We start from the raw sequence: 16,013 nt of genomic DNA, 5'->3' as shown, positions 1-16,013 counted from the left end.
GGTTAAGAACTTTGCTTCAGGATGAGAACAGAAATCGTGCTCCAGCAGCATGGCAGCAGCAGGAGGCCCCATTAGCTAAAGTGGTGCTTCAAGTTAAGAACAATTTCAGGTTAAGAACAGACCTCCAGAACGAATTAAGTACTTAACCCGAGGTACCACTGTAGTGGATTTATAAGGGGTTGTTTTTACTTACCAGTGAAATGCAGAAGTGGTACAGGATGACATTTTGATAAAGACAACACATGGACAATGCAACAGCAACAACCCCTCTGATCATGAACACCACCAATTCTGTAACAGACTCCTAACTATTTATCTACACAATTTATTAAATCCTTTGGCTTATTTACACTAATTTCGCCGAATGCTTTTGGCAATACAGCAATTTTTATTTCAACCAACAGATGGCGCTGAATCCATGTGTAAACGCAGATATTCCCCTTTAACTGTTTTAGTTGCCATGCCTTTGTAATGGGCTTTTTAAAGGCAATTAACTCACTGGAACCCAGTTCCGGCGACTTTCAGGTAGGTGCCATTTCTGTTCCAAGAGAACGGGGGAGGCGTTCGTGGTGAGTTCCAGCACCTCTTTTTGTAGAGAAATAGAAAATGGCTATTTATATTTTAAAAAGAAAAAGAAAAAAGAAACAGGCTTAAGAATATGTGAGTGCAATGCAACACAGGGTTTTTTAAGCTGTTTGGTTTGCCACAGTCTCTATATCTAATGGTTTATACAGATAATGAAACAGGTTCTGTTGCTTCAGAGCACAGGATACAATCTTCATGTTGATATGTTTTCTTTTATTGTTTCCAGCGTACACTAAGCCTCAGGTGCCAAACCACCAGTACCTTGAGCCTGAGAGGGCCAAAGACTTTAGCAAATCCACTCCTCTCCTGCTGTCTGAGGTAGGACTATGTTGGTCTGCCTGTATCATGTTTACTAAGTCCTTTTGCTGCTTAGGCTACAACTGCACCAAATATTTACAGGACTTTTATACCACTTTAACAGTCACATCTTCCCTGCAAAGAATCCTGGGAGCTGTAGCTTGTTTAAGGGTGCTGAGAGTTGTTAGGAAACCCTTATTTCTCCTCACAGAACTCCCTGGGTAGTGGGGCAGGAAAGTTGGAAATAATTCACATGCAACCAATGAGTCCCTCCTAGCCGGAGGCTTAGTTTGATCAGAATCAAGCATGCACTTCCAGAGTTAAGGATAAATACGTTGCATCTGGTAAATGACCCACCATAGCCACTAGAGGGCTAAGGAAAGATTGAAAGAACCACTTTCAAGGGAAAGGACTTGAAAATGCAGTAGGAACTGATTAAAGTTCTACCCGAGATAAACTTAATTCACATTTAGTGCGCCTGGCAATTATGGCAACTGCTTTCTGGTGTTTTTGAACTAAAACAGTTAAACTTAATTAAACCAAACAACTTTATTCCAAGCCCTGTCTATTTTAATAAGAAAAATCAGATGGATACCCCCCCTTCCCACAAAAAGCATTCTGATGCACTAATAAAAATCGGGAAGTCAAGAACCATAGTCCTTCAACAATCTTCTGCTTGCACCAATCACATCCCTCCATCCTTTCAATTCCCATTGCAGCAAAACACTCAAACATTCCATGACCAATAATTAATATCCACCTTGGCTTGATTTGCAGACGGAATCAGACACAGCTTCAGAAATCAGCTTCCAGTTCAGCAGGCACAAGAAGACACCCAGTGTGGGGAGCCACTCCTCTGATATGGCCTCCGTCTCCTCGGTAAGCAGAGGCAGATTTAGAGGAGCGTGATTGATTTGGCTGCACTGGGCGTGAAACCTCAGGGGTGCCCCAATGTTGCAACTATTATTTAGAATTGAATGGGGGGTGCTAATTCTGGCATCACACAGGGTGCCGCTGAAATTTGAGACCCCAAGGACCAAGATCTGGACCAAGATCATCTAATGAAATTCACAGCTGAGAGAGGATTTGAACCCTGGTGTCCCAGGTCCTAGTCTGATACTCTAACCACTATACCACACTGTCTCTCACTGTCATTTGTTAAGAATGCTGGGAATTGTAGTTCTGTGGAGGGGGTAAACTACAGTTCCCTGGATTCTTTGGGGGAATCCATGTGTTTTAAAAGTATGTTGTGTACACAGACCAGGTTGGGTCATTTCTCCACATTTTAAAGCAATCCTGAACCTATAGACCTTCTAACAATGAATGAATGTCTCTCTTGCACCTTGGACAGGTGAGTGGCAGTGTCCTGAGTGTGTACAGTGGTGATTTTGGGAGTGTCGATGCCCAGGGACACGTTCAGTTTGCCCTGGATTATGATGAGAAGAACCGGGAATTTCAAATTTTCGTTTGTCAGTGCAAGGACCTGGCCATTGTGGATGAAAAGAAAGGAAGGACAGACCCGTAAGTGGTGCTAAAATTCTAAACTCTGGAATTGGGGTTGGGAGGGAAATAGCACTATCACTGCCAATTAATTGTAAGAGTTTTTTAGGACTGGATTGGACAGTATCTCTCCCTGGTCAGTCTCATACATATGGAAGGGGACCAGAGCATAGCTGCTGACCTTGATTCCGTTACATGCCTGTCTCTGGCATCCTTGGACATCTGCTCAGGACCATAAGATTCAAATGTTGCCTGTACAAGTAATATCTAGTACATGTAGGAACAGCCTGCATGGTCAGTTACCAGAGATTATCTGGGAAATTTGCCATGTGCATTGAATTTTCCACATGTAGGTGGAAAATTGCAGCCACAAATGGACATCCCAGGAGGGAAGTACCACTCAGAGTCTGCATAGAGGGCAGGTGTTCTATAAATCTATCCTTAGCCCCCTGTCCACAGATGTTCATAAAATCATGGAACTGTAGAGTTGGAAGGGTCCCTAAGGATCATCTGTTTCAACCCCCTGCAATGCAGGAAGGTCAACTAAAGCATCAATGACAGATGACCATTCAGCCTCTGCTTAAAAACCTCCAGAGTCCACCACCTTCCAAGGGAGTCTGTTCCACTGCCAAACAGTTCTTCTCATCAGAAAGTTCTTCCTGATGTTTAGTTGGAATCTACTTTCTTGTAAGTGGAAGCAGTTGATTGTTGGACTATAACTCTCATCATCCTTAGCCAGCTTAGAAATTGTAGTCCAACACAACATCCGAGGATGTGGACTGAATAATACTTTGCATTTAGCTTTTCTCCATGGCTGGTGGGTTGGGCTGATGAGAGCTAGCACCCAAACCAGCCTTTAGCTGACTGAATAGTCCAGCAAACTTTGCACAACTTTGCAAATGAAACATCCTTCATTTTGAGAGGAAGAATGCAAACGTTCCTTGTAAAAGAACACTCTACTTCATTGCCCTACCCCAGTATATATCTCTTTTGCCACCTCTCTCCCAGGCATACAAAAGCCTTTTGATGTCTGTTGAGTTCTGGCATGAACTGGTGTCTCCAGCCTGCTTACCTGCAGATATATCCTTTTTCTGCCTGCCTCCTACCAGTCACTATCTCTGCCCAGCAGGTCACAGGCAACAGGAAGTCATGGAGGACCTCAGATGGGAGATGCGTCAGGATCTTTATCCACCATGAAGTTCTAATAATAATAATAAATTTTATTTATACCCCGCCCTCCCCAGCCAAGACTGGGCTCAGGGCAGCTAACAACCAATAAAAAACAAGATGACTGAAATGCAACTTTAAAAGCAAGATTAAAATACAACATTAAAACATTAAAATGCAGCCTCATCACAAGAGGAGAAAGAAAAAAGAAAAAGGGGGAGGGAATCAAATTGGCTCCAAGCCAAAGGCCTGGTGGAACAACTCTGCCTTACAGGCCCTGCAGAAAGAAATCAGATCCTGCAGTGCCCTGGTCTCATGCGACAGAGTGTTCCACCAGGCCGGAGCCAGTGTTGAAAAGGCCCTGGCTCTGGTTGAAGCCAATCTAACTTCCTTAGGGCCCGGGACCTCTAGGGTGTTGCTATTTATGGACCTTGAGGTCCTCTGTGGGGCATACCAGGAGAGACGGTCCCGTAGGTACAAGGGTCCTAGGCCATGAAGGGATTTAAAGGTCAAAACCAGCACCTTAAATCTGACCCTGTACTCCACCGGGAGCCAGTGCAGCTGGAAAAGCACTGGGCGAATATGCTCCTATGGCAGAGACCCTATGAGGAGCCTCACTGCAGCATTCTGCACTTGCTGGAGTTTCTGGGATCTTTATCCACCATGAAGTTCTCTCTTCCAAACTGTGCTGCAGGGCATTATCGCAGATAAACTCCGTAACCCCCAAATGAACAAAAAGGAAAATATGCATTCTCCTTTAATACAGAACTGTCCATATAAAAGCATAGCCCATACAGACTGTCAATTTCAGCAAAGTCCCAGTCCCAATTAAACATGAAAGTAAATATCACAAGAACATTCTTATAATATGAGCACTCCTAGATCAGGCAAAGGTCCGTCTAGTCCAGCACTCTGTTCTCACAGTAGCCAAACAGATGCCTTTGGGGAACCTGCGAGCGGGACCTGATTGCAACAGTACTGACTCCACCTGCAACTTCCAGAAGCTGGTACTCAGAGGCATACTGCCTCTAACAGTGAGCATAGCTGTCATGGATAGTAGTCATTCACAGCCTTCTCCTCCATGAATTTATTTATTTACTTCGTTTATTTTAATTTCATAAAGTTTATATTCTTGATTGCAAAGAAGCCCCCAAAGCAAGTGGCTTACAAAAAGTACTAAAACAATTGTTAGCAGTAGCAACAGTTTAAAACAACCATTTGCAACATTAAAAAAAAAATAAGCCAAAAATATATTAAAGCACAAGTCAACATCTTGCCTAAGCAAAACTGTTTATCACAGTTTTATCACACCATAATGAAGGTGCCTGCCTGATGTCAAATAGACAGGGAGTTCCAAAGTCTGGATGCCTCCACACTAAAAAGTACCAATTTCTTAGAAATGTGCATTGAGTATTATTACCGCATTTTTCACTCTACAAGACGCACCAGACCACAAGATGCACCTAGTTTTTGGAGGAGGAAAACAAGAGAGAAAAAATTCTGAATCTCAGAAGCCAGAACAGCAAGAGGGATCGCTGCGCAGTGAAAGCAGCAATCCCTTTTGCTGTTTTGGCTTCTGGGATGGCTGCGCAGCCTGCATTCGCTCCATAAGACGCACACACATTTCCCCTTTTTAGGAGGGAAAAAGTGAGTCTTATAGAGCAAAAATACGGTATGTGGCACCTGTTATACTGCCTGTTCTGCAGATCCAAGTGGTTGATAAGTGAGGTCTTATCTTCTTTTTAAGGCCGTTTAAGTTGGTGACCAACCCTACATTTGTCCCTGGCTCCACCAGATGATTTATAACTCAGCACAAACACCATGTTGACAACCCAGCTGTTGCTGACTGTCAGGCGTCCCCTGCTTGTATGCAAGATCCTAACTGTGTTGAATGTTAACTCGGTGGCTGCCTCTTCGCAGGTACGTCAAAACCTACCTGCTTCCAGACAAAGCACGGATGGGCAAGAGGAAGTCGTCTGTGAAGAGAAGAACTGTTAACCCCATTTTCAATGAGGTGTTGCAGGTAAGGAATAAATACCTAGGAAGGTTAGGATTTGTGGCAAGGGAGGAGGTAGAATCGAGGATATAATTCTGAATCCAATCTCAGGCTTCCATCACACTAGAGCTCAGGACCACTACTGAGAATATCCTGTAGAGGGCATGGCTGGCTGCTGGCTGGGACCATGAACAGGAATTAAGAGGTGATGATATACTGCAGTATTTAGTTTCAGGCCCCATTTGTTGTTTTATAAAGCAAACTTTTTCACTGTCCCTCAGACCTTGTGGGGGGCTGGACTATATTTTGAAAAAAATAATGAACCAATTCCTACGCCCCACAAATAACCCAGAGATGCATTTTAAATAAAAGCACACATTCTGTTCATATAAAAACACCAGGCAGGTACCACAAATAACCCAGAGATGCATTTTAAATAAAAGGACACATTCTACTCATGTAAAAACATGCTGATTCCTGGACTGTCCGTGGGCTGGATTTAGAAGGCGATTGGGCCAGATATGGCCCCCGGGCCTTAGTTTGCCTACCCATGATATATACATATGCATCCTGTTCTACTGTGAACTGTCTGGTGGTCTCCTATCCAAGCGATTAGCCAGCTCAGTGCTGCTTAATTCCATCAATACTATGCCCCCGCCCCCAGAACCCTCCCCTCAGCACTATGAGATGTTAACCATTAAGAGAACAGAAGTAAAAACAATGTGTGCAAAGTGATAAAAGTCGCTTCTCCTTTCTCCTCAGTACAAAATAGAGAAAATGGTCCTGCTGATTCAAAAACTAAACCTCTCCATTTGGCACAATGACCCTTTGGGACGCAATAGTTTCCTGGGCGAGGTGGAAATAGACCTTGCCAGCTGGGACTGGCAGAACAATAAACTGAACTGGTATATGCTCAAGCCACGGGTAAGTATGGTTTAGCAGGGATCCTGCTAAATATAGGTTCTTATATAGGGTGAAGGGCTTAATCATACATTCATATTTTTCTTTTAAGAAAACTTCAGTCATTCACGCACGTGCACACACGCACACACATTTCTGGAACAGAGCCAGTGTGCTGTAGTGGTTAGGATGGAAGGGCCAGGACCTGGATGACCAGGGTTGTAATTCCCACTTGGCCATGAAGCTCACTGGGTGACCTTGGGCCTGCCACTGCCTCTCGGCCTAACCCACCTCACAGAGTTGCTGTGAGGATTAAATAAAAAGGGGGAGATCCATGTGCAGTACATCACTTTGAGTTCCTTAGAGAACAAGGTGGGGTATAAAAGGGGTGGGGTGTTGCCTAGCAACCAGTCAGAATGGCATGGTCCTTGCTGAGGTAACTCATGCTCTGATTGGCTATGTAGCTCTGAGGGAGTTTTCCTCAGTATGTATTGTGGATTTTCTTAAGGCCAGTTCTAAGAAAGGCAAACTCCCCCCCCCCCCATTCATTTCTCCTCAAACTATATACTCTTGTCCAGCTTACCTTAGATCAACAAGGAGAATTTCAACATAATTTTAAGCAAATATCTCCTTTAGTGCAGCATTTCTACTTGCCCACTGTCCTTTCCTCCCCTCATGTGCTATTCTGGTGGCTTTACTGATCCCCCTGAGCCAATTTGGGGACAACCCAAAGCCCTGTTGTGCTAGCAGAAGTTCTTGTGCAGGCTTCCAATGGTGGGAACAGTTAGTCAAACCTGACCCTGTTTTCATTCTCTCTCTGGACTTTGTCTATGCTAGCATCGTTCCCCTACACACATACACACCCTGCCTTTCTGCTTCCACTCCTGATCACAGCCTGCCAGGGCTGCATTTCATTTAAAAACTACTCTCAACTGCCATGGAAAAGAGATCAGCATTGCCCCTCACATCTAGTTTTGCCCAGAGGCAATTTTGCTGATTTTGATGGAGAGAAATTTGATTGAATTTTCAGCATAGGTTTTCAGAATTTGTTTGGATCTGATCACCAGCTGATTTGAAATCGCTGTGGTTTTCTGCACACCATGCTTCTCACAGTCCTTTCTCTTTCAGATCCTCCCAGCCATCAATCATGTCGACCATCGAGGTGTGATGAACCTGTCCATCAAGTATATCCCACCAAGCAGTCTAGGTAAAAACACAACAGTGAAGATTTCAGAAAGCGTCTCCATGTTACTACAGGGTTGGGTACCGTGCACCACCCATTCTCATTATTATATATTGTTGGGAATCAGAATGGATTCCCCGCCCCCGCAAGCCACACTACATATATCAGGGCTTCCCAAACTGTGTTCCATGGACCACCAGTGGTCCTTGAGCTTCATTCAGGTGTTTCACAGCATGCCAAATATTCATTTTGATTTTTTTATCTGCTTTTATTTCTTACATACTTTATTTTATCATACTGCAATTTGAATTCTTTGGAACGCAAGTTGTACTAAAATGCCACCCTGGGACAGTGTGTGAAGGGAGAAAAGCTGATGAGTGAAATTGAATCCCTAAGGATCTCAAAAGAGAGAAGAGAATTTTAGAAATCTCCCCGCAACCCAACAGCACTAAATATTAGACAACTAGGAAGAATAGTTGGACCACCTGAGAACAGAATCATAAAGACCTATGGGGTTCTTTCATGCTGAAGTCTATGTTCTTCTCCCCTCTTAATTTTCATAACAGGCCTGTAAGGTAGGTTAGGCTGAGAGGGAATGGCTGGCTCATGATTACCAGCAAAGCAATCCTATGCGTGTGAAGTCAGAAGTAAGCTTCATGGTATGGAATGGGCTACCTCGCAAGTTTGTCATAGCAAACTTCTTTTCTCTTCAGCACATGGGGGGAAAGAACTGTGGCTCAATGGGATGAGGGCCATAGCTCAGTGGTTTGCATGGAAAAGGTCTCAGATTCAGCCAATTTCATCTCAAGATAAGGCTACAGAAGACCGCAAAGCCGCTGTTGGTCAGAGTAGACAGTACTGGGATAGATGAACCAATGTTCTAACTCAGTCTAAGTCAGCTTCCTATGCAGGGCCAGCTCTACCATTAGGCAGTGAAAGAACCCCCTCAGATGGCATGTTCTGGTGGTTAGCAGCAGCCTCCTAGCTGTACACAACTGTCTCTGCGAGGTAGAGTTGGCTGGGAGACAGCGACTGAGCCCAGGTCACCCAACGAGCTTCATGGTTGAGTGGGGGTTTGATATATCCTTGTCCCTAGTTATAGGAACATAAAGAGCTGTCAGACCATTGGTCTCTCTAGCCCACTGTTGTCCACAGTGACTGGCAGTGGCTCTCCAGGATTTAAGGCTGTGGTCTTCTCTCACCACTGTACTTGGAGCTGCTGGGGATTGAACCTGGGACCTTCTGCATGCAAAACAGATGCTCTGCCACTGAGCTACAGTATTCCCTATACTTAATGGCACCTTTCCTAGGCCCTGTCCACCATCAAGTCCAATGTTCTGGCCGCTCCACCACATTTCACTCTCTGTTTAGACTTGTTTTATTATAACTATCATCCAGCAGATACATGCTTCCTGAAATTTAAGTTCTGAAAAATGCACTTGTGTTCAACTTCTTTCAGTGTTGTCTTTTTTTGGATCTATAAGGTCTTTACTGCTGCACAGCAGGGATTTGTTTCTTTTTAATTCCTATGAACACATTTATTCATATACCTTTTTTTCCTTCTACAGTTGTCCTGTTTTGGGGTTCTGTAACCCAAAGAGTATGCAATAGGGAAAGAATATTACATGACAGTAACAGCAACATTTTTATTTCAAATGTATAATGAATTTCATCTGAATTTTAGATTGCAATCCTGTGCATTCTTCTCTGGGACAAAAACCCATTGAATTCAGTGGAACTTCTGAATGTGTTCCAATTGTGCTGCATATTGCTTAAAAAACCAGCTTTCATTTCTCTCTTTTGAACACATCTGCTTAACTTTCAAATCTTTAGACTTGTATTCATAAAGTATTATAACTACAAATTGGTGGCACTTGCAAACTTAAAAGTTTGAGGATTTCTATGCCTACTTCATGGCAGGTCCATTAACTCCTCCAACTGGAGAGGTCCATATCTGGGTGAAAGACGCTAAAGACCTCCCACAGTTACGTCCTTCTGGAGTGGATTCCTTTGTGAAATGGTATGTATGTCATTTGCTGTGCATGTGCACACACACACAGAGAGAGACGTATTTGCAGTTAACATAAATTCCTTTTCTTACCAGGGACATCTATAATCCCAGTGCAGAATTAGTCATATTAGGAAGATGCAACCCCTTAAGTAATATTTAAATGCTGGACTAAGACAGAGCCAGTGCTGATTGGTTCTCATTGGGCAGAAGGCAGGGAGACCTACCGTAGGTGGCAGCAGAGCTAAAGACAGGCAGGGTCAACTAATTCAAGTTTTGTCCCCATCCTCATGCCTGCTGAGTTCTTCAAGGGCAACTGGGAGATTAAAGAGGGGGAACCTGGCAGGCAGTGCCACCCCCTGGACTGTTTTGCATGCAAGAAGCAGGTGGGAGCCAGCCAAGCTTAGAATGAGGTTGGAGCGGGCACCAAATGGGCCAGCCTCCATTGGATAGAGCTGAGAATAAGGAGGCCCATGGTTTGAGGCTCCCCTCCACTGTGGACTCGCTTGATGGCTTTAGGTAACCCCCCTCTCTCAACCTCAGTAGTTTTCTTCCCCCCATTACATTATGGGGGATATTAATATCCCTCACAGCGTTGTGTTGCGAGGATCACAGGAAGATTAGGGACTGGAATCCGGTGGCCCTCAGCCTAATCTCATGTGGCCACTAATTCCACTCAGGTGAAGGGAAGCCCAGAGAGGGAAAAGGAGGGGAGCCAAAATGCATGGAGTGATGGAATGAACAGAGGGGGGAAGCCCTCTGCAAGCAATTGGTCCAGGTCATGGACTAAAGCAAACGGTCCATCCCATAGCAGCCTACTGGGTGGCAAGGGACAGGGAGAGGTAAAGCGAAGCCAGAGAGTTGGGCTAGAGTGCTGGGGTACAGGCATCGTTCTCTTTTGGCTCTGGCTTTACCCACCACTGTCATGTGGGCCCTGAGGAAATGCACTCCTTCTCACAGTACCCTCCTCCTGAAGTTCATTCCATAGCTCACTTGGTAGAGCATGAGACTCTAAATCTCAGGCTCACGAGTTCAAGCCCCACGTTGGGCAGAAAGATTGCTGCATTATGGGATGTTGGACTTAGACCTCAGGGTCCCTTCAGGCTCTACAATTCAAATTTTTTAATTGATTTTCACAAAATTAAAAACACACTAACAAATAAACAAACAGACATAAATCATAACCTTATTAAAACTAATCTCCTTAACATTGTTAAGTGACTTCCTCGTATTCCCCTTAGTTGAATTTCAGTGCATATCATTTTAACGGTTTTCCAAATCAAAGTTCTTTATAATTTTAACTTAATCACTTAACATCACTCTTTCTTCCCAATTCAGCATTAAACATAGTAATTATCAAGCTGTACAATTCTATGGACTATGCGGGCGATATACTTTGAACTATCGAAATAAGTATTCCAGTGTTAAGTAGTACGCAGCATCATCACACGGGGTGTTCAGAATGACAGCAGCATCATCCTTGCTGCAGTTTCACTGCCCCTTGTCAAGGCAGGGCAAGTTTGGGGGAGCTCCAGGTTGGTGGCATTGGTGCCCTTCAGGTCCTCCTGACCTCACCGCCCCCCATCTTATCCCGCCCCACCCTGGTCACAACAAATGCAGCTATACCACTAGGAGGGTCAACCTGCTTCTGCTGCTCTGCCTCCTTACCCTCAGGTTCCACTGCTGGTGTAATTACTATTATTGTTATTATTTGTTTGCAGGAGAGGGCGGTGGTATTTGAAGGAACATGTAAATAAATTACTGTTGGCATATATGACATGAAACACTGCTTCTTTTTAAGCTACATCCTTCCAGACACCAGTAAGAAGAGTTATCAGAAAACCAGAATTATCAAGAGAGATTCAAACCCTGTCTTCAATCACACCATTGTGTATGATGGATTTCACACAGAAGATCTGAAGGATGCGTGTGTGGAGCTGACCGTCTGGGATCATGAAAAGCTGACCGATCACTTCCTTGGTGGCATCCGACTGGGAGTGGGGACGGGTAAGTGGGTCACCTGCTCTCATCCTTTGATTTTCATTTATGGGAACATGGAACAGTCTGTCTTCAAGTAATTACTACGACTACAAAGAGCTGGTATCAGAATGTTAACCCTGGACTGTATGTAAATAAGAAAGAAAATGTGTGTGTGCTGGGAAGGCTTTTCTTCAAAAGGAAGGCCTGGCTGAAAAGTAGGTTTTGTTTTGTTTTTCCAAATTTTTTATTAATTTTCCACATTTTAAAACAAACAAACAAACACACATCGTATCTGAACTTGGTCCAATGTTAATTTCATAGTTAAATGACTTCATCAAATTCCCTTGACTGAATTTCATTGTATATCATTGTAACGGTTTTCCAAAATAGTATCTCATAAAATTTACTTAATCCTCTTAACATCTTTATCTAATTTTCATCTTAACTTTAAACATAATGTTTTATAATTTCACATATTTATATCCTTAGTCTATCTGTTATTTTGCAAGTATTTCTAATTAATTTATTTTAGCATATTTGAATAAATAGTCTTTAAATTTCTTCCATTCTTCCTGGTATTCCTCCTCCTTCTAGTCACAGATTCTTTTGGTCAGGTCGGCTAGCTCCGAAAAGTCCATCATCTTCATCTGCCATTCCTCCACTGTTGGTATTTCTTGTGCTTTCTAATTCTTAGCTAATAAAATTTGAGCTGCAGTTGTGGCATACAAAAACAATCTAACATCTTTCTTGGGCAATTCTAAACCTGTTATTCCAAGAAGAAAGGCCTCTGGTTTCTTAACAAATGTGTATTTCAACAATTTTTTTCAGCTCGTTATAAATATTCTCCCAGAAGTCTTTCACCTTGGGACAGGTCCACCATATATGGTAAAAGCTACCCTCCTTGTCTTTACATTTGCAGCATAGATTATCACTGTTGTGATAATCTCCTGCCCAATCTATCATCACGGATTTAACTTGTTCATCCTTTGTATGCCACTCCAACAGTAAATTATACATTTTAGACAAATTTTTAGCTTTAACATCTAACAACTCCGTTTCCAATTTAGTTTTTTCCAAAGCAAAACCATTTTTCTTATCTATTTTGTACAATTCATTAATCTGGTGGTAATGTAACCAATTTATTTTATCTTTAATTTGACCAAATGGTTTTAATTTAAATCCTTCATTATCTTCTAGTAACAAATCTGAATATCTCAACCACTAGGTTTCCATGTTTGACTTTTTCTGAGCCTTTGCCTCCATTGGCGAAAGCTATCTGGGTGTTTTCCCTTCTAAAAGATCTTTGTATTTAATCCAAACATTATATAGAGATTTCCTAATTATATGATTTTTAGAAGCATTATGGGCCTTTACTTTATCATACCATAAATATGCAAGCCATCCAAACACATTGTCAAATCCCTCCAAATCTAAAACATCAGTATCTTCTAGTTGTATCCATTCCTTAATCCAGCAAAACTCTGCTTCTTCAAAATAGATCTTCAAATCTGGCAGGGAAAATCCCCCTCTTTCTTTGGAATCTGTTAGTAATTTATATTTAATTTTGGGTTTTTCCCCCTGCCAGATAAATCTAGATAAAGCTTTCTGCCATTCTTTAAAATATTTCATATTGTCAGTAATTGGGAGGGCTTGAAACAAAAACAACATCTTTGGCAATACATTCATCTTAACTACAGATATCCTGCCCATTAATGACAATTTCAAATTCGACCAAATCTCCAAATCTCTCTTAATTTCATTCCACAATTTCTCATAATTATCTTTATATAAATTCTAATTTTTCACCGACAAATTAACCCCCAGATATTTAACTTTTTTCACAAAGACAAGGCCCGTCTTTTCTTGTAATAACTTCCTTTCCTCATTGCCCAGATTTTTCTCTAAGACTTTGGTTTTGCTCTTATTTAACTTAAATCCTGCTACCTGCCCGAACTCCTGTATCATCTCCAGTGCTTTTACTGCACTGGAATCTGGTTCTTGAAGTGTCAATACCAAATCAGCAAAGGTTTTTAATTTGTATTGTTTGGATCCTACTACTATACCTTTGCTTTTTTTTTCTTCTTTTCTTAAATAAGAAAGAAAATGTGTGTGTGCTGGGAAGGCTTTTCTTCAAAGGGAGGGCTTAGCTGAAAAGTAGGTTTTTTTGTAAGATTCAGTTGACTTCCAGATTTTGGCGGTTGTGGGGGGGACTTAATTTGAAAGCTAGTGGTTGCAGTGGGTTGCTTTTGTTCTATTTTTTACTTATTTGATTGTCCCTGGAAAGGGTAAGTCTCAGATAAATTGGAGTCTGGCATCCCATCCGGAAGGTCTCTCTCCATCTAAACTTGTAACCTGTTACAGTTTACTTTCCCTTTAAGAAGGTTCAGCAGCTTTTAGCAACCTATGTTCCTTTGAAGCTCCAAGTCTGCCTTGGGGTTTTAGAAGAGACCTGGAGAGGCTGTTAACCCTAATGGAAGTCCCAGCCCATTCTCATCACCAATAACTTAATTTTCAAATAATACTGTTAAAGAAAATAAAATTACTTATTGGTGGCCATCACTGCCTCCAGTTCCATAGTTTAACTACATATTACATGAAGAGCATGTCCTGAATCTTCCAACATTCAGCTCCATTGGTTTTCAATGAGTTCTTGTGTTGAGAGAGAGAGAGAGAGGAAGTTTTTCTCTATCTACTTCCTCCATGATGTTCATAATGTAATTGCTCCTTAGGTATATAACAGTCCTGCAGAGAATGCAGGAGACTCAGAGAAGAAACAGTTTAGCATAGGACAGCCCCTTCCTGCAATTATTTCTACAGTGATTCACCACATCTTTCTCTCCCCCACTCCCCAAAAAAGGTATTAGCTACGGGATTCGTGTTAATTGGATGGATTCCACACAAGAGGAGGTGGTCTTTTGGCGGGAAATGATGACGACACCAAATGAATGGATTGAAGGATCAATGCCTTTGCGCTCCTTGGCAGGGAAAAAGAAGTATAAATGAAACTCTGGGAACTCTATGAATCATCAGAGATGAAGTTTTGAGTACAGGTGACAGACAGGGGAGGACTGTTGACTGCCAGTAAGCATAAGGCTATTTAGATCATGTTTGTGACATGTCCCAAAGAAGCTAAGTATTGTTTCTTATCCCAAGAGAGATCTGAAAAGATATAATACTGATATCACATTTCAGCTTAGGTAAAAAGCACGGAAGAACTACTGTTTACCTCCACAACATTATGTACTACAAATTAAGTTTTGTTTTGTCTTTAATTAGATTTTGGATATGTACCCAAAAGGCAAGGAAGAAGAGGTGTAAATATTTTATAGGTTTTTGAATTTTCTGTTCTATTACTATTCCCATGATGGTTTTGTTTGTTTGTTTTTCTGGGCAGAGGAAGTTATAATAAAAACTGTGGTGTAGCATTCATCAGCGAGCACAATATCTCTTTTGCTGAATTTATTATATTGTTCTGTCCTGGTTCAAATGGTTTTGTTTATTTTTCATAATTGGAACAGCTTGGGGTTGTATCTGGCATAGGTATCCTGTTACCACAAGGACTTCCACTTTAGCAACAGAACTTCCCTCTCCCTTTGTGCCCTCTCCTCCTAAATACCAACGATGGTTGGAACCTTAAGGAAAGATTTGGGGGCACACAGGGGAGGAGCGGAAGGAGAACTTCCATTGCGCAAGTGGAAGTCCCTTGTGCCATCACAGGAATTACTTTGTTGAATACAATCTGTTGAATACAATCAGTTTTTATAACTTTATGTTGTGATTTTGAAACCTGTTGTGGGAGATTATTGAGGATAGGCAAGTAAGAAATGTCACAAATAAATATAAATAACTTCTCTTTTTCAGTGTTGCCACACCCTTTACGTTTCACTTTAAAAATGGGAAATGCTTGATAAGACAAAAAAAAAAGTAGATACAGCACTTCCCACTATTTTTGGGGCGTGGGTCCAGTAGCCTGTAACATGTAAACTAAAATATCCTTATGTTTCATGGTGTGCAATGCTTATGAATGTTACCTGTAACTCATAAACATCTCTTAATGCTGTACCCCTCCTGATATGGGTCTGTGAATATGTGCCTTGAATGTTAATTATATATAATAAACCTGAAGATCATGTTTGTGGTTGCTAGCTGTTGTTTAGCCCCATCAGTGGGCTTCGTGCTTTCTAGCAGTGTTGGGGGGGGCTTTTTCACCTTGAGGGCTGCATTCCCTTCTGGGCAACCTCCCAAGGGCCACATTGGAGTGGTGGGTGGGGCCTGCTATAGAGGGCAGTTTCCCGAAGTATGCATGTATGATTTGGGGTGGCCCAGAGGTTATTGTGAGATGCAGACCTCCAGGTTGCTATTTGTTACAGTCATTAGGAATCATTGCACATAGACTC

General features: G+C 42.2%; 1 protein-coding gene across 3 annotated transcripts in view; it reads left to right on the top strand.

The window, feature by feature from the left end:
* LOC310836611 (synaptotagmin-like protein 2) overlaps positions 1-15,748 on the top strand; it is a 57,600-nt gene extending 41,852 nt beyond the window's left edge. For all 3 annotated transcript variants that reach the window (XM_083722122.1, XM_083722123.1, XM_083722124.1), the window contains 9 exons: positions 812-903; positions 1,660-1,761; positions 2,234-2,403; positions 5,470-5,572; positions 6,308-6,469; positions 7,574-7,652; positions 9,549-9,648; positions 11,438-11,643; positions 14,474-15,748. In XM_083722122.1, the coding sequence (XP_083578248.1) occupies positions 812-903; positions 1,660-1,761; positions 2,234-2,403; positions 5,470-5,572; positions 6,308-6,469; positions 7,574-7,652; positions 9,549-9,648; positions 11,438-11,643; positions 14,474-14,619 (1,160 nt within the window). In that variant the 3' untranslated portion in view covers positions 14,620-15,748. The remainder of the gene's footprint in view (positions 1-811; positions 904-1,659; positions 1,762-2,233; positions 2,404-5,469; positions 5,573-6,307; positions 6,470-7,573; positions 7,653-9,548; positions 9,649-11,437; positions 11,644-14,473) is intronic.
* The last annotated feature ends 265 nt before the right edge of the window (positions 15,749-16,013 follow it).

Source organism: Podarcis gaigeae (assembly GCF_964106915.1).
Source record: "Podarcis gaigeae genome assembly, chromosome: Z".
Taxonomy (NCBI): Eukaryota; Metazoa; Chordata; class Lepidosauria; order Squamata; family Lacertidae; genus Podarcis; species Podarcis gaigeae.
Note: the sequence above shows the minus strand (reverse complement) of the source record. Positions and strands in the feature narration are given on the sequence as shown.